Source organism: Balaenoptera physalus (assembly GCF_965194825.1).
Source record: "Balaenoptera physalus genome assembly, chromosome: 12".
NCBI classification, from domain to species: Eukaryota; Metazoa; Chordata; class Mammalia; order Artiodactyla; family Balaenopteridae; genus Balaenoptera; species Balaenoptera physalus.
The window spans coordinates 50316826-50336995 of record NC_138897.1 but is presented as its reverse complement, the minus strand read 5'-3'; the positions used below and the strand labels follow the sequence as shown (position 1 = coordinate 50336995).

The following is a 20170-nucleotide window of genomic DNA, read 5'->3' as shown; positions in this document are numbered from 1 at the left end:
AAAAGAAATAAAAGGAATACAAATTGGAAAAGAAGAAGTAAAACTGTCACTGTTTGCAGATGACATGATACTATACATAGAGAATCCTAAAACTGCCACCAGAAAACTACTAGAGCTAATTAATGAATTTGGTAAAGTTGCAGGATACAAAATCAATGCACAGAAATCTCTTGCATTCCTATACACTAATGATGAAAAATCTGGAAGAGAAATTAAGGAAACACTCCCATTTACCATTGCAACAAAAAGAATAAAATACCTAGGAATAAACCTACCTAGGGGGACAAAAGACCTGTATGCAGAAAACTATAAGACACTGATGAAAGAAATTAAAGATGATACCAACAGATGGAGAGATATACCATGTTCTTGGATTGGAAGAATCAATATTGTGAAAATGACTATACTACCCAAAGCAATCTACAGATTCAATGCAATCCCTATCAAATTACCAATGGCATTTTTTACGGAACTAGAACAAATCATCTTAAAATTTGTATGGAGACACAAAAGACCCCGAATAGCCAAAGCAGTCTTGAGGGAAAAAAACGGAGTTGGAGGAATCAGACTTCCTGACTTCAGACTCTACTACAAAGCTACAGTAATCAAGACAATATGGTACTGGCACAAAAACAGAAACATAGATCAATGGAACAAGATAGATAGCCCAGAGATAAACCCATGCACCTATGGTCAACTAATCTATGACAAAGGAGGCAAAGATATACAATGGAGAAAAGAGAGTCTCTTCAACAAGTGGTGCTGGGAAAACTGGACAGCTACATGTAAAAGAATGAAATTAGAATACTCCCTAACACCATACACAAAAATAAACTCAAAATGGATTTGAGACCTAAATGCATGACTGGACACTATAAAACTCTTAGAGGAAAACATAGGAAGAACACTCTTTGACATAAATCACAGCAAGATCTTTTTTGATCCACCTCCTAGAGTAATGGAAATAAAAACAAAAATAAACAAATGGAATCTAATGAAACTTCAAAGCTTTTGCACAGCAAAGGAAATCATAAACAAGACAAAAAGACAACCCTCAGAATGGAAGAAAATATTTGCAAATGTATCAATGGAAAAAGGATTAATCTCCAAAATATATAAACAGCTCATTCAGCTCAATATTAAAGAAACAAACAACCCAATCCAAAAATGGGCAGAAGACCTAAATAGACATTTCTCCAAAGAAGACATACAGATGGCCAAGAAGCACATGAAAATCTGCTCAACATCACTAATTATTAGAGAAATGCAAATCAAAACTACAATGAGGTATCACCTCACACCAGTTAGAATGGGTATCATCAGAAAATCTACAAACAACAAATGCTGGAGAGGGTGTGGTGAAAAGGGAACCCTCTTGCACTGTTGGTGGGAATGTAAATTGATACAGCCACTATGGAGAACAGTATGGAGGTTCCTTTAAAAACTAAAAATAGAATTACCATATGACCCAGCAATCCCACTGCTGGGCATATACCCTGAGAAAACCATAATTCAAAAAGAGTCATGTACCAAAACGTTCACTGCAGCTCTATTTTCAATAGCCAGGTCATGGAAGCAACCTAAATGCCCATCGACAGACGAATGGAGAAAGAAGAAGTGGTACATATATACAATGGAATATTACTCAGCCATAAAATGGAATGAAATTGAGTCATTTGTTGAGACGTGGATGGATCTAGAGACTGTCATACAGAGTGAAGTAAGTCAGAAAGAGATATACAAATATCATATATTAACGCATGTATGTGGAACCTAGAATAATGGTACAGATGAATCGGGTTGCAGGTCAGAAGTTGAGACACAGATGTAGAGAACAAACGTATGGACACCAAGGGGGGAAAACTGCGGTGGGGTGGGGATGGTGGTGTGCTGAATTGGGCGATTGGGATTGACATGTATACAGTGATGTGTATAAAATTGATGACTGATTAAAAAAAAAATACATGAATGTGCTAAAAAATTAGATAAATGGAACTGTGGACAGAAATAAGGACATTGTCTAATGGATAGCTGAGGTGCAGTAGAGTTATTGTCTTATTTTGCAAAAGAATAGAAGTACAAAATAATTCTAGAATTTTTTAGAAAAAAGATTTTGTGCGTGTGTGTGTATTAAAATTTGAAGATAAATACTAAAACTATAGATATGTAACTCTTGCTTCTAGAAGCCCCATATGAAGTAGAATACTGGAGTCTGGTTAACTGCCTAAGTTTGGATGCTGTAGTGGAAACACCCACCACCTTTAAAATGAGGCTTAAAAATTTCAAATTACTGCCTAGAATGAAGGCTTATACAAAGTCACTAGGGAAGTTGGGAAAACAGACACACTTTTGCAGTCAGTAATGGCTGAGACATCTCCTAGCTTAGTAGCTAGATCAGCATGTTGCCAAGAACAGCACAAAAGCCATAAACCATGAATATAAGCCCTGATTTGGCCTGAAGCTCTCCAAGTCATCTCACAACTGCAAAAAAAAAAAAGAAAACATAAAGGGTCAATAGAGGGAAAGGGAGAGAAGAAATAAGCATTTTAGTGAGTTCACAAATCAAAATTCCAAAACAAACACATGTTTAAGCAAAGGTGGCAGTAAGAAAGACAATGAACAAAATCAACAATCAGAAAGGTAACTATTCTGGATAAAATGAAAATGTAAGAGCAATCTGTAAATAACTTTAAAATAAATATGATTAGGATATTCAAAAAGATGAAAGAAGAAATTCCTGATTGAGTAAGAAATCATGAAGCCAAATATGGCAGAAATGAGACAAGAACAGAAGTATATGCAAGTGTAGATTTGAGAGTCCAAATATAAATAGGTATGACAATAAAATAAATAGAGCTTGTCTTGGAAAATCCTTATCAATTTGACTGTAGTAGTCCCATTGAATCATAGAAAGTACGTTTATTTTCCTTGTCTTCTTTTACCAAACCTTAACTTAGCCTTAAAAAAGAAAAGTTAGAGTCAACTATGTCAATTGATTATATGATGTTTCTAATTGTATAATATATTTACATCATATACGGAGGAGTAATACTTAGAATTTGTAGAATTATAGCACTGAATTTTTCCTTTTCAAGTATTTAAATTTTTATTCAACAAAATCCAATTCATGTTGTACATGGAATAACATGCATTACATTGTGAATATAAATGGTAGTTCCAAATAAAAAGTTTAATTATTGTTGAAAAATTAAGCATTAATATTTGTAAATGAATATAATACTTGCTAAATAATATAGTGTTGATTCCTGACTGATTGATTCCTGTTGATTCCTGATTATATAAAATAATATCTCTGATATTATTTTATATAATAAATGTTATGTAATTATACCATGGTCTTATTGTGGATAGTTGCATAAATCATATTAATTTTTTCTGCCTTTGAAGGAGTTGATTTCTTTTCATAACAATCTTGTAGATTAATTGTTAAGAGCACAAGCTTTGGAGACTATTTGAATTTTAGGTTTAAATTTTATATTTGAAATGTGAATCCATCAGGATAAAGCCAGGAAACAGAAGCCACTTTAAGTCTCTCAAATAAAGGGAATTAAATAAGGAAGTTGGTTACTCAAATGATGACAGAGCTGAGAAGTCAATCTACAAGGCTATTTAGAGATTAGCAACAATAGGAAGCAGCTCCCTCCCTGATGGCTGGAGAGACTGTGGAGAGGGGATGGTGCTTCCAAGGATTTAGAAGCCTAGTGGGAGCTAGAATCATGGAAGCAATGCCAGGCAGAACTGAGACCTTGGAGAGAAGCCCATGTGGTGGTAGATAGAACCAAGGAGGAGAAGCAGCTGTTTCTGGAGATGCCCCAGGAAGCAGAAAGGGAAGAGGAGAAATATACTAACTTTTCCCCTTCTCCCACCCTCCCATATTCCACGAGTACCTCCCATTGGCCACCTCTTGCAGAAGTCAGAGGACAGGAAGCCTGGGAAATGTAGTTCTCTGTGATGCAGAGCAAGGAAAGGGCAGGAAATATAGATTTGAAGAAAAACAGTATACTTCACATCTTTGAATATTTTCATCTTTTTCACTTATGAAATGAGCATTGTAATCCAGTGTTGTTGTAAACATTAAAGTATGCATTTAAAGCACTGAGCAAAGTGCTTGCCATATTGCAAGCTCTCAATAAATGTAAAGTAATTTTATGATAGAGTCCCTGTGATAGACCTAAGTCCCTGTGTTGTTTAAAATCTTAATCTAATCTTTATTGTGCTTTGGTTTCTGTTTATGCTCTTCTAAATTATAGCCTCATACTCCAGAAGTAGTCCTCCATCCTGCCTCTTTATAGCAAATATGACCTCCTTCTCTTCAATTCCAAAATCCTTATCAAAGTAATGTTGATGGTTCCATGGGTCAAATGATATTTAGAATTTCTATTTGGATTTGAGAAATAATTTAAAAATTATTTGAGAATAATTTTCTTGAGTGTCTATGATATGTCATATTTGAGACTGTAAATACTGTATCTTATTTAATCCTTATCATGTCTACTTCATATATGATGTAGGTATTATCACCATTTAAGAGATGAGAAAGCAAAAGATCAGAGGTAAAATTATTTGCTTGGAATCATAATCTAACCAGAGCTGGTGTTGAAATCCAGGTTTGCTCAACTTCAAGGCCCATACTTTGACCACCATGACACCTATTGCCTTCCTACTACATTGGCCCATTTTTTTCAATTTTCATATACTAAATTATCATGGGAATGCAGTTGCCATTTAAAATGTTTCATAATCCAATTATTTTCATTCATTCCTTCAACAAATATTTCTTGAACACTATGTGACGGGCACTCTTCTGAATGCTGGAGTTTGCAGTCTAGCTGGGGAGAGACAAGAAAATGGTGTCTTCATTTTCCCTTGCTGTGTAACAAATTACCACTAACTTAGTGACTCAAGACAACACACATTTATTATCTCATAATTTCTTTGGATCAGAAGTCCCAACGTGGCTTAACTGAGTTCTCTGATTAAGGTCTCACACAGCTGCAATCAAGGTATAGACCGGGCCCGGCTCAGGGCTTTTCCACGTTCATGTGGCTGTTGGCAGCATTTACTTCCTGCAGGTATGGAACTTCAGGGGTTATTGAGCTGCTAGAAGCTGCCTGAAGTTCCTTGCTACATGGCTGTCTCCATGGGGGCCTCTTAAAACATGACAGCTTGCTTCTTCAAAGCCAGAAAAAATAAAGTCTCTAAAGCAAGTCTGCTAAAGAAATGGAATCTTTTATAATGTACCCTAAACCCAGGGATGACATTCCATCCCCTTTGCAATAAACGGTGACCTCCCATCACTTTTGCCATATTCTATTGGTTGGAAGCAAGTCAGAGGTTCTGCCCATACCCAAGGGGAGGAGATTATGCAAAGGCATAAATACTGGGAGACGGGGATGACGGGGGCTTCCTTGAAGTCTGTCTGCCACACCTGTAAATAAATATACGAGGATAACATCAGATGGAAATGAGTACTCTGCAGAGAATCAAAATATGGTGTTATGATTGCAACTTGGTGTCTCGTGATTGAATGGGCAGAGAAGGCCTCCTTGAGGAAGTGGCATCTGAACTGAGATCTTAGTGCCTAGCGGAAGCCGGCTAGTCTGGCTGTGTTAACAGTGAGACCGGCTGGAGAGCAGTGGATGACAGGGAAAATGGTATGAAATGAAGTCAGACAGGTAAGCAGAGGTTAGGCTATGTAAGGATTTACAAATGGACATATTTCTTCTCTATGCTATTATTAGAAGGTTTGAAGTGTGTGAAGGTGTGATCTAGTTATATATATTTTTTGAAAGGTCACTTCAATTGCTGTAATGTAAATAGATCCTAGGGATTTAATAGTAGGAGTAAGAAGAGCAGCAGAAAGCCATCATGTAGTCTGGGGGTTAAGCAATGAGAGGTTGGACTGGGGTGATAGTGGTGGAGATGGAGAGAGGTAGACAGGTCTGAGAAATGGACCTACTGATATATGAGATGTGGAATATGAGGAACAGAGAAATCCAAGGAAAACTCCTTGTTCTTTATTCTTACTACCTTGATAATCTTGTGCAATCCCGCTTTACTTCAAGAATAAATTTCAGTTTATGTCCAGATAATCACCTTCTTGTGTTAACAGTTGTTGCATATAGTTCTTTCATCCACTTATTGGGATATTGTCTTATCAAGGAGCAACCTCAGATCCCACTGGTCCACATCCAGTCTGACTGCTTTAGGCAACTCTCAGATAAGTACAGATGTTACCCTCAGTCACATCTAGCGAAACTTTCTTATATGCTTTGCTTATAAAGTTAGAAAATGTGTGAAATACAAATTTCAAATGACAGTATCCAGTGTGGGAGAGTGAATAAATTTTCTTAAGGATGATTTCTTGTTAGACTAATTATTTTGGGTCATTGCCTTAAGATGAGTCAAGAACCACATACAGAAAATGAAGTAACAGAGTTTTTTTGTTTGTGTTGTGGTTTAATAAAAATACAACTTTAATTTTTGGTCTCCCAGCATCCTTTTAAAATATAATCATTGGCTATAATCTTACCCTGCCTCTAGATGAAATTGGGGCAGTTCCCACGAGCCTTTTGTTTATTCTTAGATGAACAGAAATACAGTCCCAATTTAGAAATCAAAATGTCACAGAAAACAGTACATATAAAACAAATAAGAGAATCAACTCTTCAATATTCACTCAAAGGTAAGTCTTCTCCCCTTTCCCAGCTGAGGCCTCTATAGTTGGCCACCTCTGTGCACAGGGGGTGCTTTGGCTTCTGCTCTGATATCCCTCATCCATCCCTCATTCTCTAGGGGGTGTTTGAACCCCCATCAGGGATGAAGCAGAGGAAGGGAGGAGAGATGAGAACTCGGACTTGGCTGGGTGGACTCACTCTTTTGTCCTGGCAGCGCTTCTCTTATAAGTGCTTTCAAGAACCATGCAGGGGCTCCCTGCAGGTGCCTGGGTGTTGGCTCAGGACACAGGCAAAGGCCCAACTTCACTGGTGGCCCCTCCAACCCAGGCACACATTGCTGGCGTCCTTCCCTCTCCCAGGAGCTCCAGCCAAGCTCCCTCTCCACATGGGCCACACACTGTCCGCAGGAAACACGTGGGTATCTTCTGGCAGGACATGACCTGACCTATTCCAGCTCAGCCAGCCTGGCTATCCCACCGAGCAGTTAGCCTTCCCTGCCCTCCCTGTGTCCTGGGCTAAAGTCAGAACCCAAGCGTGGCCTCGAGTAGCGAAACAAGAATCTGCAGTATAAAAAAACAAACAAACAAAACAACAAATACTAAACTTAAAAAGAAAAAAAGAAAAAAAGAAAAAAAAGAAGTCTAAATCACTCTTGTTATTTATGTGTACCAAAACTTTGTCAATACTATTAGTAATCCAGAGTGGTAAATATTTTGATGTAAATAGGATCTATGCATCTAAATTAGATTAGTTTAGAATATTCAAATTATCTTTGCCTTTCTCTTTCTCTCTCTCTCTTCATATATACGTGTGTGTGTGTGTGTGTGTGTGTGTATGTAAAACTCTTAAATAAACCCAGATTGGAAATCTTTTTTTATTTCTGAGCTCATTCTCTCTCATCCACAGCTTATTTGAATCAGAGAGTTGGACTATATCGTTAAGGTTCCCAGAGACGACAAGTAGGATCTTGCCTTCAGCCTACGGGGCAACTGCATTCCTTGTTTTGCCAGCACTGCTGATTAAACCCTGGATTAAAGGCAGAACACACCCTCGGCTCTTAAAAACATCAAAATGAGCAATGGAGCACTCTTGCAGTCAGTGTTTTCTTAGATCTCAATGAATTTGGATTCTCTTTATGATTTCTGAAAAAATATTATATAAATATTTTTATCAAGAAGGTCAATGAAAAAATGTTTAGCCAATAGAACTAGAAAACTAACTTAATATGAGACATGTATAGACAGAGAAGTAAGAATGCCACCACCCCTGGCCTCACGTTCACTATTTCACAACTCTTTGTAGTCCCACAGCTTGTCTGTACTTGCTCGTTACACTTTCAGGGGATGGTCCACGTCTTAAAGTATTTACTCTTGTTCATATTGCCTTAAGAAAAATCAGTAGAATTCTAGTTATAGCATTTATAGATAATGTACAATATTATTTCCTCCCTTTACCAACTTTGTATAAACCATGAATATCTACAAATACAGAGAAGAGAGAGAAGAGGCAGAGTACTGGCCATGGACAGAACTCCAAAGGGACTGCAAACTGACATTGACCCTGGCGTGTACTTATCACCTTTTAACCATGTTAGTAATCATGCTAATTTGGATTTGCTCACTCTCTCAGGAGTGAGTGAACATACCACACACAGATCGTCAGAGCTTGCTGCTCAGATTCTGAGATCCCCCATGGGAGGATCTCAGGAGGAAAGAAGGTGTTTAATCAGTCATTCTGAGTTCTACTGCACAGTAAATTTTTTCCAGAGAAGAATCTTCTCCCATTTTCCTACCTTGGAGAAATATTGCTGGCAGTCAACATCTCTGAGCTAATGAAGGAGAAGGGTTAGGATGTAGTCATTCAGAATGTAGACATTTACTTAACCGCCATTTTCAGCATGGAGGTGACTGCAAGTCCAAAGTCCCTCTAGTTGAACCTCTCCAGAGGGTAAAGGCTAATCTTCTTCTTGGGTAAAGGAGGGTTACCCACCAGCTCTGAAGGATTTCGAAGATGCAGTATTAACTACTCAAAATATTGACCCTTACCCTTGTTTCTCTCCATTTGCATCTTTCTCCAATCCTTGAGGCCTTGGGGTTTTGAGGAATGAATTCATCTACTTCTGGTTTCAACTCTCAAAGATCTGCTGATTCAAATACCACTTGTTCATCTGATGTTTTCATTCTAAAACGTAGTTGAAATTGTTTGCTTACTCTCTATTTTATCCTTGTACATTGACAGTTGTTTTAATCCTATTAGGTTGTTTAAATCATTTGAGTTTGATTTGGGGTGTATTTAACCTGCAGTATCTAACTAGAAACTCCCTCGAAATGTTTTCCCGACAATTCAATTCCTTTCCACAAAGAAATTCTTATAAATAGAATTTTATTCATCTCATTTCATCTCATCTCATTTCATCATTGTGCAAAATTAAGTGGAAGTTATAAAAAGAAAAGGCTAATGTGAGAGATAAGAAGCCTACGTTTTATAAACTTCCTATGTTTGAGACAGAGATGGAAATCGCTAGGTCTACCAGAAGCTACATCTCTTTACTTTCAATCTGATACTTATTGGATTTAAGCCAGTTGAATATACGAACAGTTATAAGGTACAAGAATAAACTTAAAGGATATGGTTTAAATGCTGAAAATATATGACTAAAAATGGTGTTTCACAAAGTGTAATTAAGGATTTTACAATGGAACTCTTTCTGTAATATATGTCTATTATTAGTCTTTAGAGAATTTGAGTTTTAGAAAGTTCCTGTAACATAGGAACAAAACTATAGAACTGCCCAAACAATTTTTAGGCCTCCATCTTAAATTTAAGAGCCATAAAGAAATAAATAGCTACTCAATTAGAAAGGTTATAAAGTATTCAGTAACACCAAAGTTCTTCTGATATTTTCTGAAACTCTCTTGATCTACTTACTTTCTTTTTCAACTGTATTATAACTCTGCTCTATCAAAACTTGTTTTCATTTTTTAAAAGTTATTATTCATGTTACACCTTACTGAAAGTACAAATCAATGTTTTACCTCTTGCCCTTAAAAAAAAAAATCAGGCATGCTTGAACAGTTAGAAAATATTTGAGAGAACAATGTGGTGTAATAAAGAGGATTAAATATTGCTGACTGAACACAAATGTGTATTCTCTTTGCCAAAATCCCACTAAATAAAATTTTGAACAGCAAACCTGGAAGCCAGAAGATAATGGAGCAATATATTTGAAATTCTAAGGAAAATTAACTTCTAACTTAGAATTCTATATCTAGTCATACAATCAGTTAAGTGTGAGAGTAAAATAAAGACATTTTCATAATGTCAAGTCTCAAAATGATTATTTCCAATGCACCTTTTCTCAGAAGCTGCTCTCTTCAAGGAAAAAATCAAGAAGCAGAAATCATGAGACCTGGGAAACAAGAGATCCAACAAAGGAGAAAGGAGCAGAAAATGCTAAGAGTAAGAAGGAATTGGAGTCCTAAAACTAATCTGATAAGAACAGCCAGATGAAACTGGAGCTGAGAGACAATACCCCAGGAGGGAAACTAAAAAGACAAAGTCAAACAAATGAACAAATAAACAAAGAAAAAAACCTGAGTGAATGATTATCTAAGTTTTCAGAGTTCTGTGAAAATACTGGGAATTACTTAATGAAAAGCACATAGAAATCTAAGCAGTGAGACAATTGCTAACGAACTCCAAGGGAAATGGAAAATTACACACAAAAAAGGAAACGTGACCATAGTATGCTATGCGGTTTCGCTGTGAACAATACAAACATAGTCAGAATAATGGAAGCACTGAAATTTCTTCTTACCCCAAATTATGGGATAGCTGCATTGGGAGGTTGCACTGAGAGAAGAATGTATTGAAACAGGGTTGTTGTTGGGTTTTTTTTTTCCATTTGTTGGTTTTAAAGAGAGCTAAATGATCATGTCATCTTCCATAAAAGGAATTTAATGGATTAGGTCTCGATTTTTTAACTGAAGAGTACATTTAAAATTTGAAAGAAATCCCAGAAGAAGCAGAACTGCAAATGGGTTGCTTCTGGTAGGCAGGTCAGGAATGGGTAGGGATTGGGCGTGAGATTGCTAATATTTCCCATAAACACTTTGTCATTTTATTTGACATGTTAAAGAGTATTGGTGATTTTTTTTAAATGAGTAGGGACCACCTAGATTTAAATCTTTGCCCTGGTCTGGTTATTCAGCAGCCTAAACAAGTTTACTGAGTCCTCTGAACTTCACCGCCATAATTCGAGGGCAGTTTTTAAAACAAAATAAGGAGTCTCCAAATAATTCCTTCCTTGGCACTCAGGCATGTTTTAAGCATATTTTCCAAACCCAGAAGCTCCAAATTCTTGACAAGTCACAGCATGACCATATCTTCTTCCCATACCAAGGGTTCTAAAGATTCGTGCTCAATTAGACTTCCACCTCCCCCCACCCCACCGCCCCCAGCCCCCTGTTCAATGGATTCTGCAGAGGCTGAGGAATAGGAAAGCCCCAAGTGAACCCATAACTCTTAAGAGATTTCCCAGACAAGAAGGGGAATTTCCAGGCATCTTGGATTTCCTAGGATTATAGAGATTCTCAAGTCTCAAGTTTCAACATGAGTCCTTGCAACAATTCTGAATGAGAAGTAGAAGGAATGGCTGTACATGCCCAAGCCTGGGAGGTTGGCAGATTAGCTCACTTATGGCACCGTGTGTCTATTGGGGAAAGAAGAGTGTGATTTCTTCTTAACTCAAATTTATATCTATGTATCTAACAGATGTTTTTACAAGAATGTTTCAACCTTTTATTTCACATTTTAAAAGATTGAATTTTTTTTCCGATTTAATAATTCTTAAACTAGTACTTTTGGAAATTTGTATATGAATAAAGTAGAAATAGAAGATTGTTTGAAGCGAATGATATTTTAGCACTCATCGCTGTTTTTCTGTCTCATTTGCTATTTACAAAGCAAACTGCACCTCCTTAACAGTTCTCACTCTGAAAAACAGATCCACATTCTTCTCTTATCAGGGGCTGGTCCCTTACACTCAACTTAATGTTCAACTAAAGTGACTCACACTTGTTTTACTTATTTCACATGCTTTTTCACACGCTCTTTCCAGGAAAGAGAATGCACATTGGGCTGTGCTGAGTATTCATTTTATTCGACTGTGTTTGTTTAGATGTTTTATACTTATAAACACACACAATTATAGACTGTTTCCAACCTATTTAAGTTAACACTTATGAATGGATGTAGCAACTGTCTGCTTACCACCTTATGGTTTTGAAGTAAGTAATCTCCCATTAAAACAAATTACCAAAAAAAGTAATTATATATATATCAATTTATATTTGTGTATAATCAGTCCAAAATTTTAAAAGTATTAATTGACTCTTTTATTCTCATTAGCACCTTGATTTTGGGCAAAATTTCAAATTAAGAGGGCTCAACCCCTATTATTCTACTAGAGATGATCATTTCTCCTTCTACCGCTGGTTACTGGGTTTTTAATTATCTAAAATTTTAATGTAAATCTTGAACTATAGCAGCCTACAGGGAGTGTCACGGCTTAGATTTGGGGTTGCTATTCCCAGGCAGTCAAGAATAGAGTCCTGAGCCAAAATGAACTGTGTGGAAAGCTCTGACTTAATCTTTACTATTCCATTATATTCCCTCACCAAAAACAAACAAACAAAAATGTGGTTTTGTTTTTACTGTGATTTACATAGAGTAGAATGCATAAATCTTAATTGCATAGTTCAGTGAATTTTGACATATGTATGTACCCAAGTAACCAACATCCAGATCAAGATATAGAAAAACATGTTTATCATTCTAGAAAATTTCTCCACACCACTTTCCAATCAATAGCCCTCCCTTTCTCCAGGAGTAACTGCTTTTCTGATTTCTATCACCAAAAATTAGTTTTGCATATTCTTTGCATGAACTTGATACGAATAAAATTATAAAGTCTATACTCTATGGTGTCTGGCTTGTTTTGATCAATACTTTTTGAGATAAATACAAGGCCTGAAGTTTGAAAAAAGAGAAGTAAAAATGGCTTTTCTTCACAGATGGCGTAATTATGTGTGTAAAAATCTTAAGGCATCAGGAAAAAAAGCCTATAAATACTAAGAAAGTTAGTCAAGAGCTACAAAGTCACCATATAAAAATCACTGTATCTCACTACGCCTTTTGAATATCTTTATGGTTGATTAAGAAATTATTTGCTGGAATAGAAGTATTCTTTAACAAATAGACACCCAGGGACACACACAAACGTAACTCCAAAACAAACATGATTAACAAGGTGAAAAAAGACCTAAATTAAGCAATCAAGATTTTTAAAAAGAAAGTGCCAGGCAATGCATAGAAGAAAGCATTTAACTCTTGTATCCATCCATTTGTCCTCCTCTTGAGGAACCTTTCACTTATATATACGTATCCTTATTTCTCTGTGAATACAATTTTTAAAAATCAAGTTGCAAAGTATTTGACAGAGTAAGATCAACTGGAAATGGGACCCTGTGCTTCTTTCCTTTGTTTATAAACCAGAAGATTCTCTTATGAGTAAAGAATTAAATGAAAACATTTAAATTGTCTTAAAAACTAAACTACCTCTGCACACTTGGTGTGTGTGTGCACATTTGCACACGTTCTGTCTTTAGAAGGTATTAAGCCTCACAAAGGATAACAAATGAAACAAGTGCAATACTTAAATAGATGTAATCCAGTTAAGTAAAGTTTAAAGGTTAGTAGTAGACTATGTACAAAACAAGGCTACCAGATAATTTGCTTTTCTACAGCTAACTGAATACAATGTAGAAGATGACTATAGACATTTGTTTTGAAATTTCCAGTGCTAGACACTCTGCTAAGGACTTCACATTCCTTATCTCATTTAATCTTCACAAAAACTGAAGCAGGTAATAGTTCCCCCATCTTATAGATGAGAAATCAAGGTTTAGGGAATTTAGGTAACTTCCCCAAGGTTTCACAATAATTAAGTAAAGAAACCAAAACTGAAGTCAAGAGCTTCCTTCCATGCCCTGACCCCCTTTGCTATCTTCCTCTATGTAAGTCAATATTCTCCATTTCCGTTTTGAACATCCCCTAAATGAAGGTAAATTTGTTATGTACAAGTAAATTTCCTAAGTGTCTTAATTGAAATGAAACAAATACTTAACCCACATAAGAGCAATGTGATATAGAGACTAAATTCTAATAAAGGAGATCATAATAACTGGAATAAAAATCTGGCATAGTCTAATTAAATAGTTTTGTTTTTACATGTTGAGCAAATAGTGATTCCCTACATGTGATTTTCATGTAAATATCACAGCAACTGCATGGGAAAGATATTTCTACAGTTTTACAAAGCAGCACACTTGGGCTCAGAGGTGAAATGATTGTCACTCAAAATCACAACAGCTGACTAGAACCGGACAGAGCTCATTCAATTGAGGATATGAACAGAGTTCACAGAAAGAAAAATGCAAATGCCAATAAAACTTTAAACCTCAACTTCATCAAAATCAGAGAGATTAACATTTAAACTACAGATAATATAAACCTTTCAGCCATCAAACTGGCGAACATAAGTAATTCAAACCTTCTAATGATGAAAAGGATGTGCAGGTAATGGAATTCTCCCTCATTCCTGGTAGGTATGTGAATTGCTACAACTTTTTAGAAAGTCATCTAATTAATATCCAGTAAATTTTTAAGTTTCTTACATTTTGATTAGGAAATTTCACTTTAGAACCAATCCATCACAAATACAAACTTTGGATATACGTACCAGGATTTTTATTACAGCCTCCTTTGCAATAATATATGAGTACATACATACTTAAATATGCAAATTAAAACTAGATCCACAACAGTGCAAAAGTCATTCATTGGAAAAAAGGTTAGTCTTTTCAACAAATAGTGCTGGAACAATGCGACAGCTATAGGTAAGAAAATGAACTTCAACCTACATGTTATACATTATGCCGAAATTGACTGACAAAGGATCATAGACTTAGGTTTAAATCATAAAACATTCAGAAAAAAAAATTTTTAAATCTTTGTGACCTGGGGTTAGGTAAAGTGTTCCTACAAAGTGAAACATAAAACACAATCCATTCAAGAAAGAAATGATGAACTGAACTTCATCCAAATTAAAAATGCTTGCTTTGTTCAAAACACTGCTAAGCAATCAAAAGGCAAGCTACAAACTGGGAGAAAATGTTTGCAAATCACATATGCAATAAATGACCTGTATCAAGACTGTATGACTAACCCTCAAAATTCAACAGTAAGACAACATAAAAACCTATATAAAGATGTACAAAAGACTTGAACAGACACTTCACCAAAGAGGATCTAGAGATAGCAAACAAGCACTTGAAAAGATATCCAGTATCACTAGCCATTAGGTAAACGCAAATTAAAACCAAGGTAAAATACAACTACAAAACCATTAGAACAACTAAAATGAAAAATACTGACACCATCAAGTGCTGCTGATGCTATAGACGTTCAGGTACAGGTCTTTCAGAGTGAAGATAATTTTTATTTCTCTCCAGTAAATGATTAATTTTGAAGAAATTGCCCAACTTTTCCAGAGTGGCTGTACCATTCTGTATTCCCAGGAGCAATATATGAGTGTTTCAGTTGCTCCACATTGGGTTGTACCTAAATTCTCCCACACTCCACACTCATACAACTCCTGAAAAGGGAACTGGCATTTTCTCAGTAATAGCAGCCATTAATCCTTTGCCATGTCATTCATCAATGGAGTTCCTCTGGTCTAGGAATTTTTTCACGGAAAATGAGATGTGTTTCTCCATTCATAATAATTGGTTGGTTGATTTCCAGTCATTTGTTTGTTACTCCATGTCTAAATTCTACTGTGCTTGTCAGCAATCTCCTATCTAAATGTTAAGGCCTATTCATCACATATCAATTAGACTGTCATATAATCAAATGTTTCTTAGAAAAAGAATGAAGTCTTTTGTGCCACGGGTACAAAGACATGATGCATCTTTGCAGATGGTAACATGCAAGCCAGCTAACCCATATATGACCATGTGGTTTAGCAAAGAAAAAGCCCCTGGAAGGCAGTAAATGCAATCTCAGCAATTTTTTTTTTTCCTTTAGATTTTCCCCACGCAGAGCTTTCCTCTCTATCCCTATTGCATTCTCATTTTTTCTTCTTTCCACTTCTTCCTCTACTCTTCTTCATATCATTATTCTTCCTCCCATTTGTTTCATTTTTTCCTCTTCTTTTTTTCACCTCTGTCCCTTTTCTTTGCAGTTTCTGACTCTGTGAGTATAGTGGACTTAGGTATTTTCCCGGGGTATTTTCCAAAGGTTTGGGAAAAGCACCAGGCCTGGGACTTGAGGTCACAGAGGCAATAATAGCACCGACTCTGGGTGGTGATGGACAATGGTTAGAGTGATGACTTATCCAGATATCACTGAGTAGAGGAAAAATAGAAAATGGGGAAAAGGAAAGTTCTATGCAGTTTACCTATAAACTGAAAACCAAAAACTTCCAACATAACTCGTACAATAAATCTGATTTTTTACATAGTTTGGACTAGCAAGTTAAAAATTCTTACAATATTTGGCCTAAACTCCTCAGCTAATACTATAGAGTACACCCAGCAAGCATATTATAGATACAAATGAAGAAGTGGGCTCCTTTTTCTCTACTTTGCTAAACAGAGCTTAATGAAGAAAAGATTTAAGAAAAGAAATGAGAAGGCTATTTTAAACAAAATGAGATCACTTAAGCGTGCGTGATATAATAGAAGACATGGCATGATTTTCATGGCATGAAAATAGGCATGATTCTAGTATGGGGAACTTTAAAGAGATAAGAGAGAAATGAAAGTTGAAATACAAGAAACAAAGCATTCATATATGTAATTAACAATTGTCTTGGAGGAAATTAAAGGACACAGGCAAGAAAAAAAAAAGATAATCAATATTATAATGTTTGGGAATGACAGAGAGAGAGAGAGAAAGAAAAAGAGAAGTGATCTAGAGGCCAGATAAAAAATTCTTGTTGATTGCAGTAATAAGGAGGAAATAAATTAGGAAGATAACATGGAGAAGAAGCAGTAAGATTTTGCCATGAGTGGAAGGAAGGGCTGGTTAGATCATCTGCCAAGTGGAGAAGATGTAAACATCTGAGCCAGACAGAACAAATATCAGTGACTGTTGTGCAAGAAGTCAGTTTTGCCCTAAACCAAGTAGAGTGAAAACACTGGTTCTGCCAAGAAGCTGATTCTTCCATCAAGCATGGAACAGCAGCAAATACATAATTTAATTATCATTGAAAGCAGAGATGACACCAATTGTATTTTAAGCTCTTCATAATCTCATGGAATGGGCTAGTAAGTGAATTGTGGACAGCATCAAGCTCATTTCTGGTGCTCAACTAAAGGCACACAATAAAAAACTAAGCTAGCAAGAAGGAATTTGTGTTATTATTCTGTATTAGCTACCTGCAAAATCTTAGGTACTTTGCGTTTGAGACACATTTTCTTGTTTCCTGATCCTTCTTGCAAAATGAAGGTATACAGGCAGTTCTTTGCCAAAGTGAACACAGAAAGGAGAGGCAGGGCAGAGTCACCCTAAGCATATACGTCCCTCCACCTTTGCCCACCAGTAGACCAAGCTAGTCACATCAGAGATGAGGCATCCATAACCTCCACCCATTTTCAAATTTCCCACTGGAATACTGACGCCCCTCTATGGACCTCCAGTAAGGAAATGAGAACACAAGAATAGAACATAAACTCTTAGTTTCCGCAATTGGGAGATAACAGTCAGTGTTAATTATTCCTTATGCAGCCCAGGACGCTTGACCTCTTTGGATGTGCCTGTGGCGTCAAAGGAATTCCATTTACAAAAAGGCCCCAAGTCTTTAAATGGGTGGGTGAACACTGGAGCTTATTGCCAGATTTTCCTGTGACTGAGTTAGAACACTAAAGATTAGGGAAAGGGCTATTTTTTTTCTTCAAACTCTAGGAAGGTAGCCTTAGAGTTGCACTTCCAGACAGAGAAGCATAAATGTAGATGCCTCTGGGCCATGAAAGCAAGAAGTCCTGGGCTTAGGAAAGGGACTACACAATGTATTTTGCTGCCTGCTTTAAAGGGATTCAAATAGTTCTTAACAAAAACAAGTTTATAAAAAGCTCTATCCAGATTCATAGGGAAGATTTAATTACTTTTTAAATTAACATATAATATAAATATGGTATACTTATGGTGCCTCTGAAAACTGCACCTATCACAAGCATATGGCTCAGTGAATTTTTATCAGATAAGTATTACATCTCATGTAACTAGCTCTCTGATCATGATCTAGAGCATTAACAGAACGCTTTCCATCACCAACTTCTAATGTAACTACTAGCCTGAATTCTAACAGCATAGTTTTGCCTGTTTTTTGTTATTAAGCTTTTGTTTATTTACCTTGAATAAATGAAATAATGCTGTATGTTCGCTTCTTGTATCTGGCTTCCATCCAACGTTATGTTTGTATGATTCATTCATATATTTGGGGGTAGTTATGGATTGGATTGGTTATTCTCATTGCTGTACAGTATTTCATTATATGAACATACTGTAATATATTATCCATTCTACTATTGATGAACATTTGAGCAGTTTTAGTTTGGGGATGTTATGAATAGTACTGTGATAAACATTCTCATATATGTGTCTTTCAGTGCATATATTCATTCATTTGTGATAGGTCAAGGAAGTGGAATTGCTAAGCCATAGGGTAGGCACTCGTTCATTTGTTTTAACAGATAGTACCAAACAATTTTCCAAAGTGTTTCTACCAATTTATGTTGCAACTATAATGTGTGAGAGTTCCAATTGCTCTATATTTTTGACAGTATTTTCCATCTTTTTATTTTAGCCTTTCTGATGGGTGACCAGAGGGATTTAGAGATGTATTCTTAACAGTGGTTGAGGAGTCTTGCAACCAGATCTTGATAATTCCAGCTGTAAATGATGTATTTGGGTCTCAGATTCCACTTTGATATGTAGCACCTTTTTGGTAAATGAAAATAAATTGATTTTTCAGAAATCTACCCAGCAAGCCAAATTTACCCATCAACAAAGGCTTTGAAAAACAGTTGAGGGATCTATTCTTCAATTCAGTCACATTGAATGAACCTGCAGTTTCAAGGACATATAGTTTTTCAAGTATTGGGCTGGCCCAAAAGTTCGTTCGGGTTTATCATACCATCTTATGGAAAAACCTAAATGAACTTTTTGGCCAACCCAGTAATTTCATTTTTCTTCCTAATACTTTTACTTTTAATCAATCTGATTATCTGTTCCTTTACAGATTTATCCAGAATGCTTTGGTGCTTTCCAAAGCAGATTAAGGACCCCTTAGAAAACTTGTTCTAGATTAAAATGTTATTTATCTAGTTATTACTGCCTGATTTTTACTGTGATAATTATCAGAGATTCAAAGAGCAATAAAATAGAACCCCCTTTTCTAGCAACTCACAAACTAAGGAGAAAGATAACAGCTAACATTCTTTGAGTCTTTCGTGTATGCACTTCACACACATTATCTCACTTAATCCTCATTAACAACACAGGAGTATGTTCTATTATTGTCCCCTACTGCAGATGAGGAGACCGAGGCACAGAGACGTGAAGAAACTTGCCCAAGGTAACAGTGATGTAGAAATGGCATTCAAAGCCAGGAAGTCTGATCCCAGACTACGCTTTTAACCATTATACCATCTTATGACTATAACAAAAACCAGAATAGGACATGTGCTTTAAAATAGAGCTGAAAACAAAGTTATCCGAGAGATACAAGAGGAAGAGATGAATTCTGACTGAGGAAGTTGGGAACTTTATGGAAATGGCATAGGATGAGCTGGGTCTTTAAAATTAGGTAGTACTTTGAAGGAAAAAAATGAGAAGGAATGGAACCTCATGTAGAGAAAACAATACAGATTCAAAATTCCTTGGGGGAAGGAAGTGTAACCTGAGAGACTAGAAAAAGGTCTGTAAGTTAACAAATGTTGAATGGACACAGAAATTTAGGGCATGTCAAGTATTTTATGCATCATGTAGCCCTGTACTGCAGTTCAAGTGGCTGATGGATGAGAGAGTGAATAAATGGGTAAAGCGCACATTCAGGAAAGCAGTACTTTGGGCCTAAGGTTTAAAATTTCTCATTCTGTATAATTTATTTTGTACTATAATGTTGAGATCTTCAATGAAGTAACTCATTTCAAAATTCTGGGAGTGGCTTTGCTAAAGGATCATTAAATTTAATTGTATAGAAACTAGGTCAAATTTCAAGTCACTTTCAATAGTGTTATCTTCACATAATCACTTTAAAATTTTACTTTAAAATGATTAAAGAAATCACTGACCCAAAATATTATTTTAGCGTTAAAGAGAAGAAATAGATATAAAATATGCTTCAA

At 36.1% G+C, this 20170-nt stretch overlaps 1 protein-coding gene across 12 annotated transcripts in view; it reads left to right on the top strand.

Moving 5' to 3' along the window:
• LOC309639137 (desmoglein-1-like) overlaps positions 1-20170 on the top strand; it is an 888370-nt gene that overhangs the window by 770184 nt on the left and 98016 nt on the right. For 6 of the 12 annotated variants that reach the window (XM_082415988.1, XM_082415992.1, XM_082415995.1 and 3 more), the window contains exon 2: positions 18628-19398. The exons of 4 other annotated variants lie outside the window; for them this stretch is intronic. In XM_082415988.1, the coding sequence (XP_082272114.1) occupies positions 19329-19398 (70 nt within the window). In that variant the 5' untranslated portion in view covers positions 18628-19328. Of the gene's footprint in view, positions 1-1562; positions 1721-18627; positions 19399-20170 lie in introns of all 12 variants that reach the window. 2 more of the 12 variants (XM_082415991.1, XM_082415990.1) reach the window with 1 other exon arrangement.